General features: G+C 46.6%; 1 protein-coding gene across 1 annotated transcript; it reads right to left on the bottom strand.

Moving 5' to 3' along the window:
• Positions 1-6: 6 nt before the first annotated feature.
• On the bottom strand, positions 7-22,529 carry GTF3C4 (general transcription factor IIIC subunit 4). The gene is made up of 5 exons (XM_002924359.4): positions 22,039-22,529; positions 9,765-11,591; positions 6,598-6,728; positions 3,016-3,104; positions 7-1,497 (listed from the first exon to the last, which is right to left on the bottom strand). The coding sequence occupies exons 1-5, from the start codon at positions 22,393-22,395 to the stop codon at positions 1,433-1,435; spliced, it is 2,469 nt and encodes an 822-aa protein (XP_002924405.2). The 5' UTR covers positions 22,396-22,529; the 3' UTR covers positions 7-1,432.
• Positions 22,530-22,862: the final 333 nt, after the last annotated feature.

Here is a 22,862-nt window from a genome sequence, read left to right as displayed (position 1 = left end):
GGGGGGGGGGGCAGGGGAGGGCGGAACATGACACGCGGCAGCCTGTGGCCATGTCTGCGAGTGTCTTGTCCACACAGCAAGTGTTTCTAAAGCAAGGACAAAAAGTCTTCCACTGAGGAATCACGACAAAGGCAGGAATAAACGTGAGAATAAAGGCAAAGCAGACAGCATGTAAGAGGAGTGAGAATTTCACATTTTGTATTTCCTGTCCTACTTCGCAGAAGCGCGCACCATGTCCACACGCGCACGTCACAGTCCTGCTGATCAGCCGATCCCTAGGTCGCTATTTTCGCAATCCAAGAACACTGTCAGTCCTGAATGTCCGTTTTTAATTTTAGATTTAAGAGCAATTAATGTCTAACGTCTCCTCTTAACAGCGCACAGGAAAATACCTGTATTATAAATACCAAGGACCCTCGCTGCGAAGCATTCCCAGGCTCTTGTCAACGGAGCCACACACCAGAGCACAAGCACCTGCACGCCCGGGCTGCTCACTGCTTTCTGGAAGTTTTCTGGAAGTCTCTAGATGGACTGCACATTGTTATAGTGGATACAAATGAAATGTCTGGACATGTCAACATTAAAAACACTAAAAGTTTTAAGGAGAAAATATTCTTTTTCTTCTATGTACAAATATCTCATCTGGGCTATGACAGTCAGCTGGAAGCAGGGAGGTGACACGGGTGAATGGGAACACCTGACATCCTTGACATATTAAGGAGTTAGGACTGGAAATCTGATAATGGGGGAGCTCATCAAAAATAAGTCACCATTATTTACTTACAACAATCACCTGATCTTTTGACACATTAAAACCAGCTTTAGTCTTGGCCTCAACCTCTTAAAAATACAGTTTTATGAACACGTTTTCAGTACGCAGGAGAAACAAGAATCAGTGGGATACAGATCTGTGGCTATTTGCGGAGAACAAAGTATCAGGGCCGAGCGCTACTGTAGACACTTGGAATGTCTGCTGGCACCCCGGCCACCACGGGCCAGGTCATTTACACTCTGGGGACCCACGGGGCAGCTGCAGACCCACAGGCATTAAAGCCTAATTCAGTCCAGCAAGGCCCTTACCCCAACGCTCTAGAAGAGGTCATTCTGTTCCCAGAAATGACAGGGCATTCTTTTTGTTCAAGTCGCTTCAGTCAAAACACTTGAAAAATAAGTGTTCCTCCCTGGGTAAAGAGTGGGGGGCTGGCGCTCCTCTCAAGATGACTCACGGTCTCTGTGCTCAGTCGGTTAAAGATCTCCTTTAGTCCCTGGGGATGGAGACTGCACTTCAGGAACGAGCGCCCAGGGCCGTTTACGCTCCTGAAGAGGCGCTCCCACTCGGAGGCCAGGCTTAGCCAGTGCGTCCCACGTCTTCAGGCCAGAGGGTATTTTCCGCCACAGAGCAGTGCCCTTTCTAGCTCCCCGCCACTGACGTTCAGAAGACAGGAGAATCGCAGAAAGGGCAGGGGCTTTGCAGTAACCTCTTAATCCAGTCAGGATCTGCGAGAGGAAGACAAGTGGTACTGAGTGTCAGCTGCGGACGAGGCAGGCCAACGGGCTGAGCCCTGGCGGGGCTGCCGTGTAAAGGGACAGGCACCCTGGTCCCGGCTCTGTGTTCTCAGACCAAGCACCTCACTCCCACCTTCCAGACGAGGCTGGTCTAAATCTGTGCTTCCCGAAGCTACATGTGTGATGACATTTTCATCCCTCTCTGAGGGAACAGGAACAGAAGGGTCGTGAATGAGTGACACATAAAGCTCAATTTATTTAGCTGAAAGGACTATACTTTGTTCTGAGAAGAGAGCCTTCATACGCTCTTAATGTTACAATACTCTCATATAAAATTACAGTAATGGTAATTTTTTAAATGCGTGACTTGGAGCAAAGCATGACTATACTGGGTCAACACCTTCTCCCCTTTAAGAAACCTCCCTGGTCTGTGAGCGCCCTGGTCTACGACGGGCCTCCAGATCCCGCAGATTCTCTTCTCCCCCAAAACTGTATGTAGCTCAACTCGAAGTCAATTGGCAGGTGTGGTTCTTTGATTTGTTTTGATCTTTCCCTGGGTTTCTGTCTAAAGAGTGTAGTGACGATCTCAACTGCAGTGAGCTGTTCCCCAAATTTGTTTCAAAGTAACGCAGGAAGAGGAGGAAGAGCAGCGGGGACTACGGATGAAAACGAAAAGGCCACGAGCGGACCACGGCTGAAGCTGAATGATGGGCACGTAAGGGTTTTTATACACTTTTCTCTATTTTTGTATGTGACTGCGTTTTCCGTGACAGGTTAGAACACAAGCTGCCGACAGCCAACTTCTCCAAACAAGAGCTTCAGCCGGTTTGGAGTAAAAATCAAAACCAGGGACAGAGTTTTGTGTGGAACGTTTTCTGTTTTAGTTCATCAAGACCACAAGTGTCCCCCAAACGTGTATAACTGTTTGACGCTCGTGTCCGGTTAGCTCGTTTGGCTGGGCGTGCTGTGGCCGAGCCTCAGGTCATGAACCCGACATTCATGTGACTAAGTCACTAACTCCTGGCTCGTGTCTGCAACCTTATTTCCAGCTCATCATTTCAGAAATGTGGGCTTTGTCACCGGGGCTATCAGGAAAGAGAATACAGACCCATCAAAAAAATCTCATCGCGGCTACTGGAAGAATGACTCCAAGTGCATATGCGAACATTCTGGCTTAGTAATGCTGTCTTTGTATACCTTATCATTTGCAGAATTTCCGTCCAAATATAGTCTCTATCTGCCAAGACAAGCTCTGACATTTTCTTGAATGAACGATCTGTCTGCAGGGCCAGAGCAGCGGACTGCAGCCCTCCTGACACACTACAGTCCAGTGTGTACTTTCACACGACCTATTCCAATTCTCACTTTTTAATGAGCTGTGGCTTCGTGATCATACTGTCAAAAGCAGAATGAGAATGGGGACAGTCCCCAACGGCCTCAGACGAAGCAGGGTGGAGCCCGACCCGAACGGAGTCGATGGCACCCTCCCGAAGCTGGGAAAGCACTCACCGTCGGGAGCCGGATGGCGGGCGATGCTGTCGTGGAGCAAACACCTTCTGTATATCAAACTCTGGCAGGACTGGTAGGTTAAAAAGCACCTGAGAGAAGACAGACTGTATCATCAAGAGGAAGCCACAGATAAGTTACTGTAAAACCATACACTAACCAGGAAAGCACAGAAACAGTTCTCAAGTCCCTGGCAACACTGTATCCCTCTGCACAAAGCTGGCCAGACCAAGCCCACGCTTCGGAAGGGCCCGGCTGCTGAGCTGAGATGGAAAGCCTCCAGTCCGGTCACTGTGGCTGCTTTTTGGCCACTTCCAAGTCTGAGAAAGAGTTTATTCTGTCCATACTTTGAATTTTTGACAGGTTAAAAAAGATGAACATGTATTATATGGAAAATTATTCTTGCGTGTGATCTTTAAGATTAGGTATAAGCGCTGTCTTTAAGAACTGACAGGACGGGGGCGGGAACCGGAAAGATAGAGAAGAACAACTGATCACAGGCTCAGCTCCATCCTGGGACCACTCGCTGGGCATCCCCTGCAACCCGGATTGTGAGGGAAGCTGCGATGCTGGGAGAGGGCAGAGAGCGCTCTGGCTGTGTAGGGGTGTGTAGGCAGGGGTTCCCAAAAGATCACAGTTTTTCAGCCGAGCAACTAAGCAGCAGAGAAATAGAGAGGAAGGGGGCGGGGGGGAAAGAGTCCAAGTAGGATTACCTCGAGTGAAGACGTGGGTACACAGGAAGAAAGGCTACACCTGAGTGAGCGCGAGCACCCGTTCTCCCGTGGAGAAATAACACAGACATTCTGACCCTAACTCCATCCAGCTAATACGAAGATGCTTTCTGTGAAAGAACCCATCGAGAGACAACACCGCCTCGTGGTGACACACGGGGACTCTGGAGCCGGACTGCCAGGCTCTCAGCCCTGCCGACCACCACCTGGATGACTCTTGGCCAATTATCATCTCCCCAGGCCCCACTTTCCTCACCTGTAGACACAAACGATCGCAGTGCCCCCATGCATGCTTGTTGTGCTCAACAGATGTTAGGTGTTATTACTACAAGCCTACTACTACTACAAACTTGCTTCCCATTCTTCCCCTAAAAATCAAATTAGAAAAAAGCATAAGAACACAGTAAAAATCAGAAGAAAACCAAGTATCTATCAATAAAGAAGTAACAGAATAGCTATACTGTGAAAACCTCTACGGCCATTAAAATGGGATCTGGGGGCGCTTGGGTGACTCGGTTGGTTAAGCGTCTGACTTGATTTTGGTTCAGGTCATGATGTCGGGCTCGTGGGACCCAGCGGACCCAGCCCTGCACCGGGCTCCATGCTGCACAGGCAGTCTGCTTGAGATTCTCTCTCTCCCCCTCTGCCTCCGACCCTGCTTACACCCCACCCCTGTAAAATAAACCGACCTTAAAAAAAAGCGGGGGGGATCTATGTAGTAATGTGAAAAAACGTCCACAATATTTTGAGAAGAGAACCGTCAAGTTGTAACGATAGGATGTGTAGCAGGGCGCCTACAAGGTTCAGTCGGCTGAGCGGCCGACTCTTGATTTCGGCTCAGGTCATGCTCTCAGGATCCTGGGATTGAGCCCCAGGTCAGGCTCTGTGCTCAGTGTGGAGTCTGCTTGAGATTCTCTCTCCCCCTCCCTCCCTCTGCCTCTGCCCCTGCTCACATGCTCGCTCTTTTGAATAAATAAATCTTAAAAAAAAAAAAAAAAAACCGAAGTCTTAACTGGCAGACCGCTGTACTTCAGAATAACCCTGAATAGTCACAGNGAGTGGGGGTGCCTGGTGGCTCAGTCGGCTGGGTGTCCCTCTGGCTCTTGGTTTCGGTTCAGGTTGTGATCTCAGGGTCATGAGACTGAGCGGGGTTGGGCTCTGCACTGATCGTGGAGTCTGCTTGGGTTTCTCTCTCCTTCTCCCTCTGCCCCTCCCCACTGAGTGCATGCACTCTCTCTAAAATAAATAAATAAATAAATAAATATTAAAAAAAATTAAATGGGTGCCTATCATGGACTAGGCAATGTTCTAGGAATAGCTGTGGATGAAACAACAAAATTCCCTGTCCTCATGGAGCTTTCTATTGCAGAGGAAAGGGAGAAACAAAAAGTGAAACATATATGAAGTGGCGATGGCTCCTTGGGAGGCCAAGAAGGCAAGGAAGAGAGATGAGAAATACTAGGAGGGCAGGGGATGCTGGCAGGGGTGACAGTTCTAGGTAGCATGGCCAAGAAGGAAGGCCTAACTGCTAAAGGGACACTTGAGGAAGCCATGTGGACACCCGCTGGGAGAGCAATCCACGCAGACATCCCAAAGTAGGAGGGGTGCCTTGTGGACCTGAGGAGCCATGAGGCCAGTGTGCTGAGAGCGAGGGAAGCAAGGCAGAGAAACACAGGAGATAAGGTCAGAGTGGGGATGGGGGCCAGGCTGTGTAGCTTTGATCACTAAAGGGATATTGGCTTTTACTCATCAGAAATGGGTAGCCTCTGGAGAGTTCTGAGCAGAGGAGGGTGGAGTGGAGGAAGTCAACGGGATCACAACCATGGCCACATTGCGTACAGACTGGAAGGGACGAGGAAGGCGACAGGAGCACCTGCAGGAGAACTGCGGTAATCTGGGCAAGAGAAGACAGCGGCTTGCACCAGTCTACACAGGTGGAGGTAGTGAGAAAAGGCTGGATTCAGATTTGGAACGCCTATTAACCTTCCAAGCAGAGACAGTGAACAGGGGGTCAGACATAAAAGTTTGGATATGGTGGTGAGCGGGGGAGAGATTCAGGCTAAGGCTACTGCCAGGAAGTGCTGACAAAAGAAAAACAGGTCTAAGACAGACCTCCAGGAGATGAAGGAGAGTCAGCAAAGACAACAGAGGCAGAGGCAGGGAGAAAACCAGGGGAACTGTGTGCGGGGAGCCGGGTGAGGAAGGGGCTTCAGGAGGAAGAGGGGGAGTGACCACCAGTGTCAAACACAGCTCACAGGTCTGTGAAAACCGAACACACCAAGATGCCCCCTTCAGTGAGACGGACAGCGAGAGAAGGAAGACTTCCACCTTTACACCAAGAGAAGTGCATTAGCTCTTCCATATTCCGCTAGCTTGCACAGATACTTTTGTCATAAGTTTTAAAACTTTAACGCTACGTCAAAGGAAAAGAGTATTACCAAGATAAAGAAATCCCTCTTGGGGCGCCTGGGTGGCTCAGTCAGTCAAACATCTGCCTTTAGCTCAGGTCGTGATCTCAGGGTCCTGGGATCAGGCCCCACATCGGGCTCCCTGCTCAGCGGGGAGTCTGCTTCTCCCTCTCTCCGCTCATGCTCTCTGTCTCTCTCAAATAAATATAAACTTAAAAACAAAACAAAAAAACCCTATCTCAAGCAGTAAAAAAAAAAATGCTCTTTAAAAGGGTGTCCTGCCTTAGTCAGACTGATAAAAATATCTACATCCTGTTTTTTAATAGCAGCTTTTCTCCAACCTAGTGGCACGGGCAACATATATTTTGGATAACCACTTTACCGGGGCTTGTGCTATACAGAACCGGGAAACAAGCAAACGCAGGGGCTGGCTTAAGATGGCTTACCGGAGCCAAATGTGGCCATTGGAGCAGACTGCCTGTTTGCGATCTGTGAACGGCAAGATCTCTTTACACAAACTACAGTGCTCAGGGAAAGTCTGTTTGTTCATCTTCTTTGAGATGTGTCCAATCAGCACCTAGGAGACAAGGCAGTAGCAGCGTTCAGCGGCGTGAGCGCGAGACTCCCCGAAGACAAAGCCTCCTGACACGACGGAGGGATGAGAGCGTACGCCCCGCGTACACGGCCAGGGGATCTGCGTCTCCACGTAGGCTGCTCATGCCGCCTGGACGCAACAAAGCTAGACCCTCACCTTGCGTCGGCCCGCTGAGTCGGATGAATTCCTTCCGTGACCCTGTGACAACAGGGCGAACCCCAACCCCTAGAGGAAAAACTTCTGAAAACCAAAATCTCATCACCTGCCTTGTTTTATTAGCCGCTCCTGGAACAAGGACTCGAGTTCTTCTGGAATACAAAGTATTTAGCTCTTCTTTGTAACATAATGACTTTAGAAGGAAAAGCATCGTCTCTATGGGCCAAGTATTATGTGAAATACTACCTTTGTGGAATTGTACAAATGTCCATTCTTCAATAGAGGCTTACAAAGTACAAATATAATCAGGATTAAAAAAGATAATTCCCCTTTCTGATAGCCCCAAGACCCACGAGCAATCCGGTCTAGCAGCCTGCAGCCTGCGATCCACGAGCCCCACCACAGAGGCAGGAGCGGAGTGGTGCAGAGAGAGGTCAACAGGGCAAGCGGAGCCTACCTCAGCTTTACTTTTCTCTGCTTTATTAGGACTACACCACTTTGTAAACGAAAGTCTAAGAAACATTGATCTACTTACGTCGTTGAAAAAACCTTCACTGGCTATNCCACCTTTACACCAAGAGAAGTGCATTAGCTCTTCCATATTCCGCTAGCTTGCACAGATACTTTTGTCATAAGTTTTAAAACTTTAACGCTACGTCAAAGGAAAAGAGTATTACCAAGATAAAGAAATCCCTCTTGGGGCGCCTGGGTGGCTCAGTCAGTCAAACATCTGCCTTTAGCTCAGGTCGTGATCTCAGGGTCCTGGGATCAGGCCCCACATCGGGCTCCCTGCTCAGCGGGGAGTCTGCTTCTCCCTCTCTCCGCTCATGCTCTCTGTCTCTCTCAAATAAATATAAACTTAAAANGCCTTAGGAATTCTTATTTATGGTCCCTTCCAGCAGGGACAACCACCCCTCCCTTCTTTTCCAGACAGCTCAAATATCCTGGTAGTGGTGCCATGACAAAATCTGCTTAGAATTCCTCCGGGACAGATGCGCTCAAATTTTACATGAGCAAGCACTGCTTCTCTGTGCTCTCACTAGCCTCAACCATGCAGGCCCACCTGTGTTAGTGTAACTCACACATCCCCAATGGGGGAGATATTATTCCTTCCAAGGGGCAAATACTGCTTCTCCGGGGGACAAAAATTCTTACTTTTATGCATAAAGTGCATTTAGGTATATATTTATCACGAATATGTACAAAATATAGCTGTAGTATTATTAGAATGTCACAGGCAGGAACAACTAGGAAAAAAAGCCTACAAACGCTGGGGACGGGGAAGAGGGGGACAGTGGTGGCGATAACAAAAACTGTTGGTCTAACTGCACCAACACACCAGGATGAGAATCTCAGAAACAATTCATAATTACTAGTATGTCAAGGCACTAGGTTTGAAAAGGTTCATTTTATGCGCATAGTGGGATCTTTTAAGACATGAAAGGCAGTGTTTCTAATCAAAACTCAGTTATATTAATAAACAGAGGCCCCATCTTCCCTTCTTTAAACTGGCTTTGCTGGAGCCCCGTGACTATGCTATTGGCTCCCAAGCTCAGGCCACACGTGGACAACTGCTCAAACCATTACCGCCAACTCCCGCCACATATTTCCTAAAATGTTCTGTCAATCTTTCAATGACTCTTATAATATTCCTGCTAGGTCCTGTGAAACAGTGATCACCAGCACAATTCAGACCACAATGAAACAATTTTCAAAGTTGACTTTCAAAGATGAAAAGTCAGTTACATGAAAAGTACATTGTAACTGTTGAGATTATTGCAAACATCCTATGAGTAATGATTTCAGGAGTGGGCACACACATACACACACACTTCCCAACAAGAAAACGCAACAAGGGATTTGTGAGTGGTTTAACATGAGACACAAAGATATTTTAATTTATTACCTTCAATTTTAAGTAAGACTTTAGGCAGTGAGAATAAGGTCAATCTTAACAGTAAAAAAGGACACAGGCTTTTGTGGTTCTGAATATTTTAGTATAAAGTTTGTTCCTTGAAACCCAAGTTCTTCAGGATTTTATTTTTTATTTTTATTTTGTTGTTGTTCTTCAGGGTTTTAGCAGCTGTTAATTCACAAAGAAAGGTTCCCTGATGTCAGGATAACAATGAGCTACATAAAGCTAAACGGTTTCTTTTCTGCAGGAATTCTCAGAATCCTTAGAAGGATAAGGTACACTGGGAACCTCTCAGAGGAGGACAGAGCAGACAGCATTTCCTCAAGCTTGGAACCCTAGTGTTCTATCAGGGAACTTGAATTCTGTGGAATACATTGTGGATAAGACTCTAAGATGCTTCTAAATCAAAATAAAGATTATGCCCAGTTTTTGCAAAAATAAACATTATGAGTAATAATTTGCTTACTTTAACATGCCCTCCCTGACTTTATCAAAAGATCTCAAGTCCTCCCAAGTGTGAACAATCCCTGTGCTGCCTCCACCCCCGAGCCCCCTCCTCCCCAGGACCCCAGAACCTTTTGCAAACAGGAAGGGAAGAAAGCAGGGTGTCACCCTTCCCCTGAGGTGTCCACCCAATCACATCCTACTGGCTAACTGAAGCCTCCTCCAGCTCATCCACAGCCTGGGGACTCTCAGCCCGCAAACCTTGCATAGCAATCAAGGCCACGGTGAAAGGAAGAATCAAAATACTGCTTGTGTGCTTTGAAGGTGTCCTCTGCGTTAATCCATGTTTCCTAGCTATTCTGCTGCACCTCAAGCCAATCAATTACCCACAAAATATAAAAGCAGAAGTTGGCATAGGAACGCGCTTAGACCACTTCTCCCTCACGAAGGAAGCAGACCTTTTACAGTGTCAGTGTTTTTGCTAAAAAAAAAAAACCACCTACCCGTGCTGTTCGGTCATCGTACTCCTCATCAGACATCAGGAAGTTACAGAGTCCCCTGGTGGGGATGCTAGTGTTTTCTGTGATCCAGGTGTGCAAGTACACTTCCCCTAAGACTCGCTTCATGTGCTCCCTGGTCAAGTGCATTTCCACAGCTTCGATTTTCCCTTGGAGCTCCAGAAGCTTCTCTTCCATTGGCTCACGGCCCCCGGCATCTCCAGCCTGGGTCAGTGAATCGTCGGTGGGGTCCTCCGGGTCGCCCTCTCTGCTCCTCTCCTGAAGGCCCTGCCTATTCGCCTGTTTGGAAGACGTGCCTTCCTCTTGCTGTTCTTCCTCAGCATTGCCCATCCCAGGGGAGTCAACTAATAAGATTTTGGAGTCCTCATGGGTGGGTTTCCATAATGCTTCCGAAGGGGTTTTCTGCATTGACTGATACAAAATCCGCAGGAGGAACAGCTTGAAACGCCAAAAATAGGTGGCCCCGCTGCTTTCAATCTTTTTTTCCAAAGCTTCCTGTAAAAACTGAGGGATGTGTTTATCTTTTAAAATCTTCCAGCGTACAAGATCTATTAAGTCTACCTGCTTGAAGAGATTCTGAACTGACGATTCCAGGAGCTGAGCCGCTGCCTCTTCAAAGGTTTTGAGAGTGACAAACTGGACCTGGTGGTTTTTGTTCACGGGATGGAGGCCATTGACCATGCCCTCAGTGGTGATGACGGCCAGATACGCGCCGCAGGGGCTCACTGCTATCCCGTGTGTCCTCACTGAGCCAAACACATCGGAGAGTTTAATTAACTGGTGCTCAAACTTTAATGCGACATCGGTGAAAATGGGAATCAGCTGCCTCACCTTCCCATCGCTGGAACAGGTATATACTGTTCCATTCTGCTTGTCTGCAGTCATGGAGACAATCGGCAGTGAGTGAAGGCCTGTGACGTGGGAATTGTGGACATTGAGACCCGCTTTGGAGATCAGAAGGAGACACCAAAACACATAGGATCCTCTTGCAGCCACCACTAAGCTACAACTACACTTCTGGTAAGGGTGATAGAGCGGAACACATTTAATGCTGTGCACCGGCAACTGGTCCATTTCTTTCCACAAGACAACGGGCTGCCTTAAAGTGAAATAGCCTTTAACTGCTTTGAGATTGACAGGAAGAATTTTCACGGGTCCAAAAGCACTCCCCACAATAAGGCCGCTCATTTTTCGATTACTGTGCTCATATTCCCACCAAAACAAAACACTAGGAGAGCTGATTCCTGATTCAATGGTGTTGCATGAAGAGATGGACTCCTTCCCCACGAAGGGCAGCTGGAACTGCCACACAGCAATGTTCCCGTTCTCCAAGAGGACCGCCAGGAGCACGCTGCCCACGTCCCGGCACTCGTTGTTGTGCGTAACCTGCTGAGTGGTACAGATGCCCGACCACTCCATCCGGACTGGCGTCTGCATGCTGTGCCTCCTCTGAAACTCCGCGAAGTCCCCGAGATTCCCCTCTGGAGCCTCACTTTTAGAGAGCCTGTAACTGGTCTCGTAAAGACGTTCTCCATAAATCTCAGTCAGATCCACCAGCTGGACCCACTGCAGTCTGTTGAGGTTGGCCTGGATGGTCAGGCGATTGTCCATGGTCAGCGCCGCCAAGAGGCACCTGCCATTTGCATCGCAACCCATGGGGGACCAGCTAGTATACTTGAATCCTCTCATTGGTGGCAACGCCTTCCCCTCAGGGTTGAACACCCTATCCAACATGAAAGTCTGACTGACTGTGGGGTCTTTGGAGGTGGCAAACTTCTCCTTACACTCAGCAACTTCTGCTTTGGAGCCAACCTGAAAAGAAGAGATACAAAAACTATCAGATAAACATTGCATTCTAAGAGGGACATATTTACATTACTTAAGGTACTGATTAAGCAGTATTAACTGGGTCACGGTAACATACACAGAATTTTGTATCAATTCTGTTAATTTTGAAAGACACGCATTTAGAAGATCAAGTACATGTCTGAAAGTAAATGAGTACTTACTCAGAAAGTAAAAATTTTTTCAAGGATCAGAATAAATCTTGCCATTATTCAAAGCCTGGTTCCCACTTTCTTCTCACAACTGCCATAAGCAAGAGCCATGACAGAGTTGTACTTGATCCTTAAGAGTCAACAGAACATTTAGCTAAACTAGTCACCAAACCACAAACATCTTACATATTCATGAAAACACATATCCATATACACCTTTGATACAATTGGATATTTGGGTTTTTATAATGTCTTTGTGATAGAAATGTCAGCTGTAAGTTTCTATCTAAAACTTCACTTAGAAATTATGCTGAAAGCCAACTTCCAACTACTCTGTCCACTGTTTCTATAGAATAATGTCCACTCTGATTAGACTACTTGCCATTCCTTGCCTATTTCCTCCTCGGCCTCCCTTGGACCCCTTGTCTGAAATGCTGTCTTCCTATCTAAATCCCATCCATCCTACCAGGTCTAATTCTGTCTCTGAAGCCGCCTGAGATCTTCCTGGCTTTCACCCATCTCTCCCCTCTCCAAGTTTGTGACACATATCAGCGCTGCTGTTTATTTAGTGCCTGGCTGTACATGGCAAGCTCTTTAAAAAGACTTTAAAGGGACATTAAAGACAAAAGAAAGAGATAAATGACCAAAAGAAAGTGATCCAGAGCCTGGAAGGCTGAAGCCAAAACAAAGCAGAAGTCAGCTGAACTGTGTCTTCTGATATGTGCGAAGCAGGAAGACGCAAGCACTTGACCCTACTGTCTTTAAAGAAACTGATCCAGAGAAAGAAAGCAGAATCTTTCAGATTTAGTGACAATCTCCTTTTACGTGGAAGCTGATCTTCAAACTGGAAAGGGCAGGTATTACATGATTACAAAGGAATTCAGGCCTAAGCCATGTATGGATATAATAAAAGTCACGTTAAATGAGTTTTAAGTCCCCAAGCCCAGAGGAATTAGACTCCAGGACACAGGATAAATTTGGACGATGTTGAACTCCAAATGACTGACTAGTCTTTGATAAAGCTTGGATAACTGGGAATGTGTCAGAAAACCAGAATACAATAAACAGTTTTATAATATCCCCTAAGTGGAAAATAGATAACAAATATTACAGACCATTAAGCCTGCTAGGGAATAAAATCCCTCAGTTGTTAACAAATGAAAGGTTTCTGAGGCGCCTGGGTGGCTCAGTTGGTTGGGTGTCCAACTCTTAATTTTGGCTCAGGTCATGAGCTCAGGGGTTGTAGGAGGGAGTTTTGTGTTGGGCTCTGTGCTCAGCGGGGAGTCTACTTGGGATTCCCCCCACCCTCCTCGTGGTCACATGCATGCTCTCTCAAATAAATAAATCTTTTTTTTTTTTAAGATTTTTTTTTTATTTATTTATTCAACAGAGATAGAGACAGCCAGCGAGAGAGGGAGCACAAGCAGGGGGGTGAGAGAGGAAGAAGCAGGCTCATAGCAGAGGAGCCTGACGTGGGGCTCGATCCCAGAACGCCGGGATCACGCCCTGAGCCGAAGACAGACGCTTAACAGCTGTGCCACCCAGGTGCCCCTCAAATAAATAAATCTTTAAAAAAAATATTTTATTTACTTATTTGAGAGAGAGTGAGAGACAGAGCACACGCACAAGCAAGAGAGCATANCAAAACAAAACACTAGGAGAGCTGATTCCTGATTCAATGGTGTTGCACGAAGAGATGGACTCCTTCCCCACGAAGGGCAGCTGGAACTGCCACACAGCAATGTTCCCGTTCTCCAAGAGGACCGCCAGGAGCACGCTGCCCACGTCCCGGCACTCGTTGTTGTGCGTAACCTGCTGAGTGGTACAGATGCCCGACCACTCCATCCGGACTGGCGTCTGCATGCTGTGCCTCCTCTGAAACTCCGCGAAGTCCCCGAGATTCCCCTCTGGAGCCTCACTTTTAGAGAGCCTGTAACTGGTCTCGTAAAGACGTTCTCCATAAATCTCAGTCAGATCCACCAGCTGGACCCACTGCAGTCTGTTGAGGTTGGCCTGGATGGTCAGGCGATTGTCCATGGTCAGTGCCGCCAAGAGGCACCTGCCATTTGCATCGCAACCCATGGGGGACCAGCTAGTATACTTGAATCCTCTCATTGGTGGCAACGCCTTCCCCTCAGGGTTGAACACCCTATCCAACATGAAAGTCTGACTGACTGTGGGGTCTTTGGAGGTGGCAAACTTCTCCTTACACTCAGCAACTTCTGCTTTGGAGCCAACCTGAAAAGAAGAGATACAAAAACTATCAGATAAACATTGCATTCTAAGAGGGACATATTTACATTACTTAAGGTACTGATTAAGCAGTATTAACTGGGTCACGGTAACATACACAGAATTTTGTATCAATTCTGTTAATTTTGAAAGACACGCATTTAGAAGATCAAGTACATGTCTGAAAGTAAATGAGTACTTACTCAGAAAGTAAAAATTTTTTCAAGGATCAGAATAAATCTTGCCATTATTCAAAGCCTGGTTCCCACTTTCTTCTCAGAACTGCCATAAGCAAGAGCCATGACAGAGATGTACTTGATCCTTAAGAGTCAACAGAACATTTAGCTAAACTAGTCACAAAACCACAAACATCTTACATATTCATGAAAACACATATCCATATACACCTTTGATACAATTGGATATTTGGGTTTTTATAATGTCTTTGTGATAGAAATGTCAGCTGTAAGTTTCTATCTAAAACTTCACTTAGAAATTATGCTGAAAGCCAACTTCCAACTACTCTGTCCACTGTTTCTATAGAATAATGTCCACTCTGATTAGACTACTTGCCATTCCTTGCCTATTTCCTCCTCGGCCTCCCTTGGACCCCTTGTCTGAAATGCTGTCTTCCTATCTAAATCCCATCCATCCTACCAGGTCTAATTCTGTCTCTGAAGCCGCCTGAGATCTTCCTGGCTTTCACCCATCTCTCCCCTCTCCAAGTTTGTGACACATATCAGCGCTGCTGTTTATTTAGTGCCTGGCTGTACATGGCAAGCTCTTTAAAAAGACTTTAAAGGGACATTAAAGACAAAAGAAAGAGATAAATGACCAAAAGAAAGTGATCCAGAGCCTGGAAGGCTGAAATCAAAACAAAGCAGAAGTCAGCTGAACTGTGTCTTCTGATATGTGCGAAGCAGGAAGACGCAAGCACTTGACCCTACTGTCTTTAAAGAAACTGATCCAGAGAAAGAAAGCAGAATCTTTCAGATTTAGTGACAATCTCCTTTTACGTGGAAGCTGATCTTCAAACTGGAAAGGGCAGGTATTACATGATTACAAAGGAATTCAGGCCTAAGCCATGTATGGATATAATAAAAGTCACGTTAAATGAGTTTTAAGTCCCCAAGCCCAGAGGAATTAGACTCCAGGACACAGGATAAATTTGGACGATGTTGAACTCCAAATGACTGACTAGTCTTTGATAAAGCTTGGATAACTGGGAATGTGTCAGAAAACCAGAATACAATAAACAGTTTTATAATATCCCCTAAGTGGAAAATAGATAACAAATATTACAGACCATTAAGCCTGCTAGGGAATAAAATCCCTTAGTTGTTAACAAATGAAAGGTTTCTGAGGTGCCTGGGTGGCTCAGTTGGTTGGGTGTCCAACTCTTAGTTTTGGCTCAGGTCATGAGCTCAGGGGTTGTAGGAGGGAGTTTTGTGTTGGGCTCTGTGCTCAGCAGGGAGTCTACTTGGGATTCCCCCCACGCCCCTCGTGGTCACATGCATGCTCTCTCAAATAAATAAATCTTTTTTTTTTTNTAATGCTTCAAATAGGAAAATTTACTACAGATAAAACCTACTCTAGAACAAAAAGTGAACTTCGCAGGACCTATAACCCAAAACAGCAGCAGATGATGAAATAAAAGCAACCCTTGGTCCCACTCATTGTAGGAAGAATTCTTGACAGGACAGAGAGCAGCTTGGATCTCAACGGCAGGGAAAACCGGAATGGTTTTGTGTAGTAATTTCTGATATGTTAGTTTGAATGAGTATACTGCCCCTCTCTCTAAGTCTCCATGTGGCAAAACCAGACATNGATCCCAGAACGCCGGGATCACGCCCTGAGCCGAAGGCAGACGCTTAACAGCTGTGCCACCCAGGCGCCCCTCAAATAAATAAATCTTTTAAAAAATATATTTTATTTACTTATTTGAGAGAGAGTGAGAGACAGAGCACACGCACAAGCAAGAGAGCATGNACCCTTGGTCCCACTCATTGTAGGAAGAATTCTTGACAGGACAGAGAGCAGCTTGGATCTCAACGGCAGGGAAAACCGGAATGGTTTTGTGTAGTAATTTCTGATATGTTAGTTTGAATGAGTATACTGCCCCTCTCTCTAAGTCTCCATGTGGCAAAACCAGACATCAAATTAAAACATGTACTCAGATGGCCAAGGAGCACACCACGTAAGAGTCCAGCTCCCAGAGGACCACACCAAGTCAATCATTTAGTTATATACTATCCTGTTTCCAACTTGCCACTATCACTACTAATAGGTAATTCCTTTGTAAGCACCTAATGAACAAAAATTCACTTGACACTATTCTACAGGAAGCTTCTTGAAGATAGAAACAGGATTCCAAAGACAGCCAATAGTTATGCAACTTAATGTGGATAGAGTTAATACTTTCTCGTGGTCCTAACAATTCATGCAGAATAAAATTAGGTATACAAATATTATTAGAATTTGGAACTGTATCCAATTAGATGATTCACTAAATCAGCAGGGAAGAAGAACTGCAAATTAATCTTAAATCACAATTGTATTGCTTTTCATATCATTCACTTATATCATTCTCCTTGGTACCATATAACCTCAGCGTCCATGACAGTAACTTGCAAATAGCAAATAATATTTGAACTATCATATAACTGCATTTTTTCCTGAAATTCATAATCTAAATAATGGGTCATAGAGCAAAAGCTTCAGAGGGGCTGGGCATCTAGCCTTCTAGCAGGGTCACACACTAAACTGATTCAGGCTGCAGAATGGCCACCTTTTGTGTCAGAGCAAAGGCAAGCAGACAGTACTGAGCAGTTTAAATCCCTAGGCACTGCCAAAGGGTAAAGCCATCAAAGTACTGATACAGACTTCTTTACATTCCTACCATTGCAGCCCAAATTTACCCGACAGAGGCCTCTTTCAGAATTGCAGGGACAACCCGGCATTCATTCACCAAATGGTCCTAGTCTAGTAAGACTGCTGACTGACGGATGGTTTGTGTGATGCGCATACCGAAGAACAGTACAGGAGGGGAGGTGCCACTAATTAACTTCAGGCAAGCTAGCTACCAATTACAAGCAGAATACAAAAGACTTCCTATTACAGATGGACAACCAATGAAAGTCCAATTTTTATCAGACTATTACGGATAACTTCATATCCAGACCCTGATTTCTTCACACCTGTATGATCGAATTTATTACTTTGAGTATTTACAGTCTGCTAGGCACTGTACTGACTGTGTGTGTGTGTGTGCATATATATGTATCTATATATACACATATATGTATTTAATCTTCCAAACAGTCTAGGGGCCCCCGAGTGGATCAGTTGGTTAAGTGTCAGACTCCTGATTTTGGCTCAGGTCAGGATCTCAGGGTCATGAGATCAAGCCCCATGTCCAAGGCTCCATGCTGGGCATGAAGCCTGCTTAAGATTCTCTCTTCCTCTCCCTCTGCCCCTCCCCACCCCTGCACACGGATTCTCTCTTTCCTTAAAAAAAAAAAAAAAAAGTCTCAACAACACAGGTTTTATCATCCCCCCTTGTACAGACAGGCCTATCTTGCTGTTTTGTGCCAAAGCCCAAATTTGTACCCTCTATTTCATACTGACCCCAATAATCGTTTACTTGCCTCTAAACCCACCAGATTCATATTCCTGAACCATCCAGCCCAGTCCATGCTTATGAAACTGTTACAGCACCTTTGGGCTTCCTAGATTGAAGCCAACTTCTTCACACTGAAGTCCCAAATTGGCCTCACCTCATTCTCTCTCTAGAAGAGGTCATCTGTTGATCCATCATTACTTACACAAACAATAAAGTATGTCTGTGACTTAATTATGTATGCAAATAAGATGGACACCTCATTCCTGCTACCTGGATGCCCCTTTCCTCTACTCTTACTAACCAAATCCATCGTTCTTTCAGGTCTTCAGATTCACCACCAGATAACATTCCCTGATGTAAATGCCTCCCCTCACTATTCCTTCCATTCTTTACATTCTCTCTGCTAGGGGTGCCTGGGTGGCTCAGTCGGTTAAGCATCCCCACTCTCTCAGTTTCAGCTCTGACCATGATCTCTGGGTTGTGGGACTGAGCCCCACGACAGGCTCTGAGCTGGGCATGGAGCCTGCTTAAGTATCTCTATCTCCCTCTCCCTCTGCGCCTCCCCCCTCCTTAAGAAATCCTCCCTGCTGGGCACCTGGGTGGCTCAGTTAGTTAAGTGTCTGCTTTTGGCTGGGGTCATGTGGGATAGAGCCCCAAATCAGTCTCTCTGCTCAGCAGGGAGCCTGATTCTCCCTCTCCCTCTGCCTGCTGCTCTGCCTACTTGTGCTTTCTCTCTGTCAAGTAAATAAGTAAAATCTTTTAAAAAATTAAATAAAAAAAAAGAAATTCTCCCTGCTAAAGCATTAAATCTGGACCACGTTGGGCACACACACTTAAAGTTTTCTCTAGTTCATTACACATGAACATCCTTAGAAATGGTATGGATACAGCTTTTAAAGCCTCTTTCTTCTGCCTCCATCCTTTCCTCATTTTCACCGTAATACCACTATCCATCTACCTGATGTGATTATACTCGAACTAATTTGTTCATATCTTTTCCAAGAAGATTTTCAGGGTTTAGTCATATCAGTCTACCAGTGATTTAACTCAACAACGAATTGTTTGTTTAAAACTTTTAAGTGTGCTAAAAAAAAAAAGTGGTGTGGGCTCCCTGCACCCTACCCACAGCTAATGATTCATATTTAAAATGGCAGTGCAGAAAAAGAGTTAAAACCCTTTCATTTTCACATAAATACATTCTCTGGGCATAGATATACACCTTTACAGTGCTTATCACTATCTGATATTATAGTCGTACTTGTTCATGACTTGACAAAGAACATAAGCTCCATGAAGGCAGGGACTTGGTTGTTTTGTTTTGTTTTTTTAAGATTTTATTTATTTATTTGAGAGAGAGAGAGAGAGACAGCAGCGAGAGAGGGAACACAAGCAGGGGGAGTGGGAGAGGAAGAAGCAGGCTCCCAGCAGAGCAGGGAGCCTGAAGCCGGGCTCGATCCCAGGACCCTGGGATCACGCCCTGAGCTGAAGGCAGAAGCTTAACCACTGAGCCACCCAGGCGCCCCGGGACTTGGTTTTGTACATTGCTTTATTTCCAGAACCTAGATCAGCACCTAGCTGATACATGGTGCTATTCAAATATCTGCTAAATGAATGAATATACACTTCTTATTGATCACAGATATGCATAAAGATTTATAAAGGAGACAGGGAAAGTTTTTATACTTTTAAACCGCTAATGAACCGCTAATGAACCACTAANAGGCTCCATGCTGGGCATGAAGCCTGCTTAAGATTCTCTCTTCCTCTCCCTCTGCCCCTCCCCACCCCTGCACACGGATTCTCTCTTTCCTTAAAAAAAAAAAAAAAAAGTCTCAACAACACAGGTTTTATCATCCCCCCTTGTACAGACAGGCCTATCTTGCTGTTTTGTGCCAAAGCCCAAATTTGTACCCTCTATTTCATACTGACCCCAATAATCGTTTACTTGCCTCTAAACCCACCAGATTCATATTCCTGAACCATCCAGCCCAGTCCATGCTTATGAAACTGTTACAGCACCTTTGGGCTTCCTAGATTGAAGCCAACTTCTTCACACTGAAGTCCCAAATTGGCCTCACCTCATTCTCTCTCTAGAAGAGGTCATCTGTTGATCCATCATTACTTACACAAACAATAAAGTATGTCTGTGACTTAATTATGTATGCAAATAAGATGGACACCTCATTCCTGCTACCTGGATGCCCCTTTCCTCTACTCTTACTAACCAAATCCATCGTTCTTTCAGGTCTTCAGATTCACCACCAGATAACATTCCCTGATGTAAATGCCTCCCCTCACTATTCCTTCCATTCTTTACATTCTCTCTGCTAGGGGTGCCTGGGTGGCTCAGTCGGTTAAGCATCCCCACTCTCAGTTTCAGCTCTGACCATGATCTCTGGGTTGTGGGACTGAGCCCCACGACAGGCTCTGAGCTGGGCATGGAGCCTGCTTAAGTATCTCTATCTCCCTCTCCCTCTGCGCCTCCCCCCTCCTTAAGAAATCCTCCCTGCTGGGCACCTGGGTGGCTCAGTTAGTTAAGTGTCTGCTTTTGGCTGGGGTCATGTGGGATAGAGCCCCAAATCAGTCTCTCTGCTCAGCAGGGAGCCTGATTCTCCCTCTCCCTCTGCCTGCTGCTCTGCCTACTTGTGCTTTCTCTCTGTCAAGTAAATAAGTAAAATCTTTTAAAAAATTAAATAAAAAAAAAGAAATTCTCCCTGCTAAAGCATTAAATCTGGACCACATTGGGCACACACACTTAAAGTTTTCTCTAGTTCATTACACATGAACATCCTTAGAAATGGTATGGATACAGCTTTTAAAGCCTCTTTCTTCTGCCTCCATCCTTTCCTCATTTTCACCGTAATACCACTATCCATCTACCTGATGTGATTATACTCGAACTAATTTGTTCATATCTTTTCCAAGAAGATTTTCAGGGTTTAGTCATATCAGTCTACCAGTGATTTAACTCAACAACGAATTGTTTGTTTAAAACTTTTAAGTGTGCTAAAAAAAAAAAAGTGGTGTGGGCTCCCTGCACCCTACCCACAGCTAATGATTCATATTTAAAATGGCAGTGCAGAAAAAGAGTTAAAACCCTTTCATTTTCACATAAATACATTCTCTGGGCATAGATATACACCTTTACAGTGCTTATCACTATCTGATATTATAGTCGTACTTGTTCATGACTTGACAAAGAACGTAAGCTCCATGAAGGCAGGGACTTGGTTGTTTTGTTTTGTTTTTTTAAGATTTTATTTATTTATTTGAGAGAGAGAGAGAGAGACAGCAGCGAGAGAGGGAACACAAGCAGGGGGAGTGGGAGAGGAAGAAGCAGGCTCCCAGCAGAGCAGGGAGCCTGAAGCCGGGCTCGATCCCAGAACCCTGGGATCACGCCCTGAGCTGAAGGCAGAAGCTTAACCACTGAGCCACCCAGGCGCCCCGGGACTTGGTTTTGTACATTGCTTTATTTCCAGAACCTAGATCAGCACCTAGCTGATACATGGTGCTATTCAAATATCTGCGAAATGAATGAATATACACTTCTTATTGATCACAGATATGCATAAAGATTTATAAAGGAGACAGGGAAAGTTTTTATACTTTTAAACCGCTAATGAACCGCTAATGAACCACTAATGAACGATATGGCTTACTTTGTGGGAAAAAAATAAATTTGAAGATAGTGATATTAAAACAGTAAAACTAGGAACCCTAAAGTTCTGAAGGCAAACTTAGTTTATACGAAGATGAAAACATTAAATCTACACAGAGACCCTGAAGTTTAAGAACTGTATTTATTTCCGAAAGCTTTCCTTTTCATTCCAATCCCAAAGATTTTCAACTATAAAAGAAAAAACTAGAGTACCCAGCTGCTCAAGGTGAGAAGGAACATTCATGTAATAAAGTCGCTAAGATAGCTGGGCAATGAAAAGGAGCAAATTTTCTTCTCCAAAGCAGAAGAGGCACAAGACGAGGGCACGTCACAGTAAACAAAGCCAGACAAGGGCCTCAGGGAGTCGATTCCAGACAATAGGAGCAACTGTAGAGGCAAGGTCTGGGGTTGGGTCAAAGGGGGTGGAGTCTCAGAAAGCACCACGGAGAGTAATCAGCGCCAGCAGAGGGGCGGGCGCCGGGGCGAAGGAAGGACCAGGCTCCGACAAAGCTCCGGGGATACCTGTGTGCGTCGGAACGGGGTGGGTGATCTGGAAAACTGGGCCCAAACAGCTGCGAGGTTTTTTGTTTTTTAAAATACGGCGACCCCAGCCGCTCAGCCCCAAGCTCTGGATGCGACGAGGGGAATCCCCGGAATGGGCGCAGGCCAAGATTCCCCAGGGACCGGTAACGCGGCCGCGGGAGGGGGGCACAAGGAGCCCCCAGGGCTGGGGCCCAGGGGGTGACTTACTTTGAGGAGGCAGCTGTTGAGAGGAGCGGGCACCGAGGTGCGGTGGATAACCAGGTCCTGGCCCGGGTTGTGCACGTCGCAGATGAGCTCCAGCACAGCGATGCTGCGGGCCGTGGACACGGACACGCGGTGGTCCTCCGACCAGGCCAGCGGCTCCAAGCCGCTCACTGCATACTGCAGCTTCACGGCCGGCTCCCGCCGAGATACCAGGAAGCGGAACGCTGCACTGGGCCCGGGGGCCGCGTCCGTTGCTGGCTCCTTCCCGCCCGCCTCGCCGCCCCCCTCGCCCTCCTCCTCCTCGGGCGGCACAGGCCCGTCGGCCGCGGGCCCCACCCGGGCCTTGTCGGCCGAGCTCATTTCCCCTCAAGTGCAGAGGCCGGATTCCGGGGCGCGCCAACCCCGCGCCGCCGTCCGACTGCCGCCTCTTGCGCTGCCACCCGCCCCCAGCGCCCTCCGCGGCGGCTTTCTCCCCTCAGGCCCGGAGCGCCGCCGAGCCAGGAAGGACCCCGTCGTTGCTAAGCGACCCAGACCTGCCAGGTGGCCAAGGCGCTGCCTGTCTAGAAAGCGCGCCTCCTCTGCTGGCCGGACGGAGCAGCGCCCGGACTCGGCCGAGGTGGGCGAGGGAAGGGGCCTCGAGGGCCCCCTCTCCGGGCAACCGGGCCCCAGGCCTCTGTAGAGACCTCCTGAGCAACCCAAGTGCCAAGGAAGCGGTGGCCGGCGGCAAACGAAGGAAACGTTGGCTAGGTGGCACACGGCCCCTTGTTTCTCAGAGGCACTCAGAGAACTTCACTAGCATGAATTCCGGGGCTGGGTGTCATGTGGCA

The sequence above is a fragment of the Ailuropoda melanoleuca genome, chromosome 7 (genome assembly GCF_002007445.2).
Source record: "Ailuropoda melanoleuca isolate Jingjing chromosome 7, ASM200744v2, whole genome shotgun sequence".
Taxonomy (NCBI): domain Eukaryota; kingdom Metazoa; phylum Chordata; class Mammalia; order Carnivora; family Ursidae; genus Ailuropoda; species Ailuropoda melanoleuca.
Note: the sequence above shows the minus strand (reverse complement) of the source record. Positions and strands in the feature narration are given on the sequence as shown.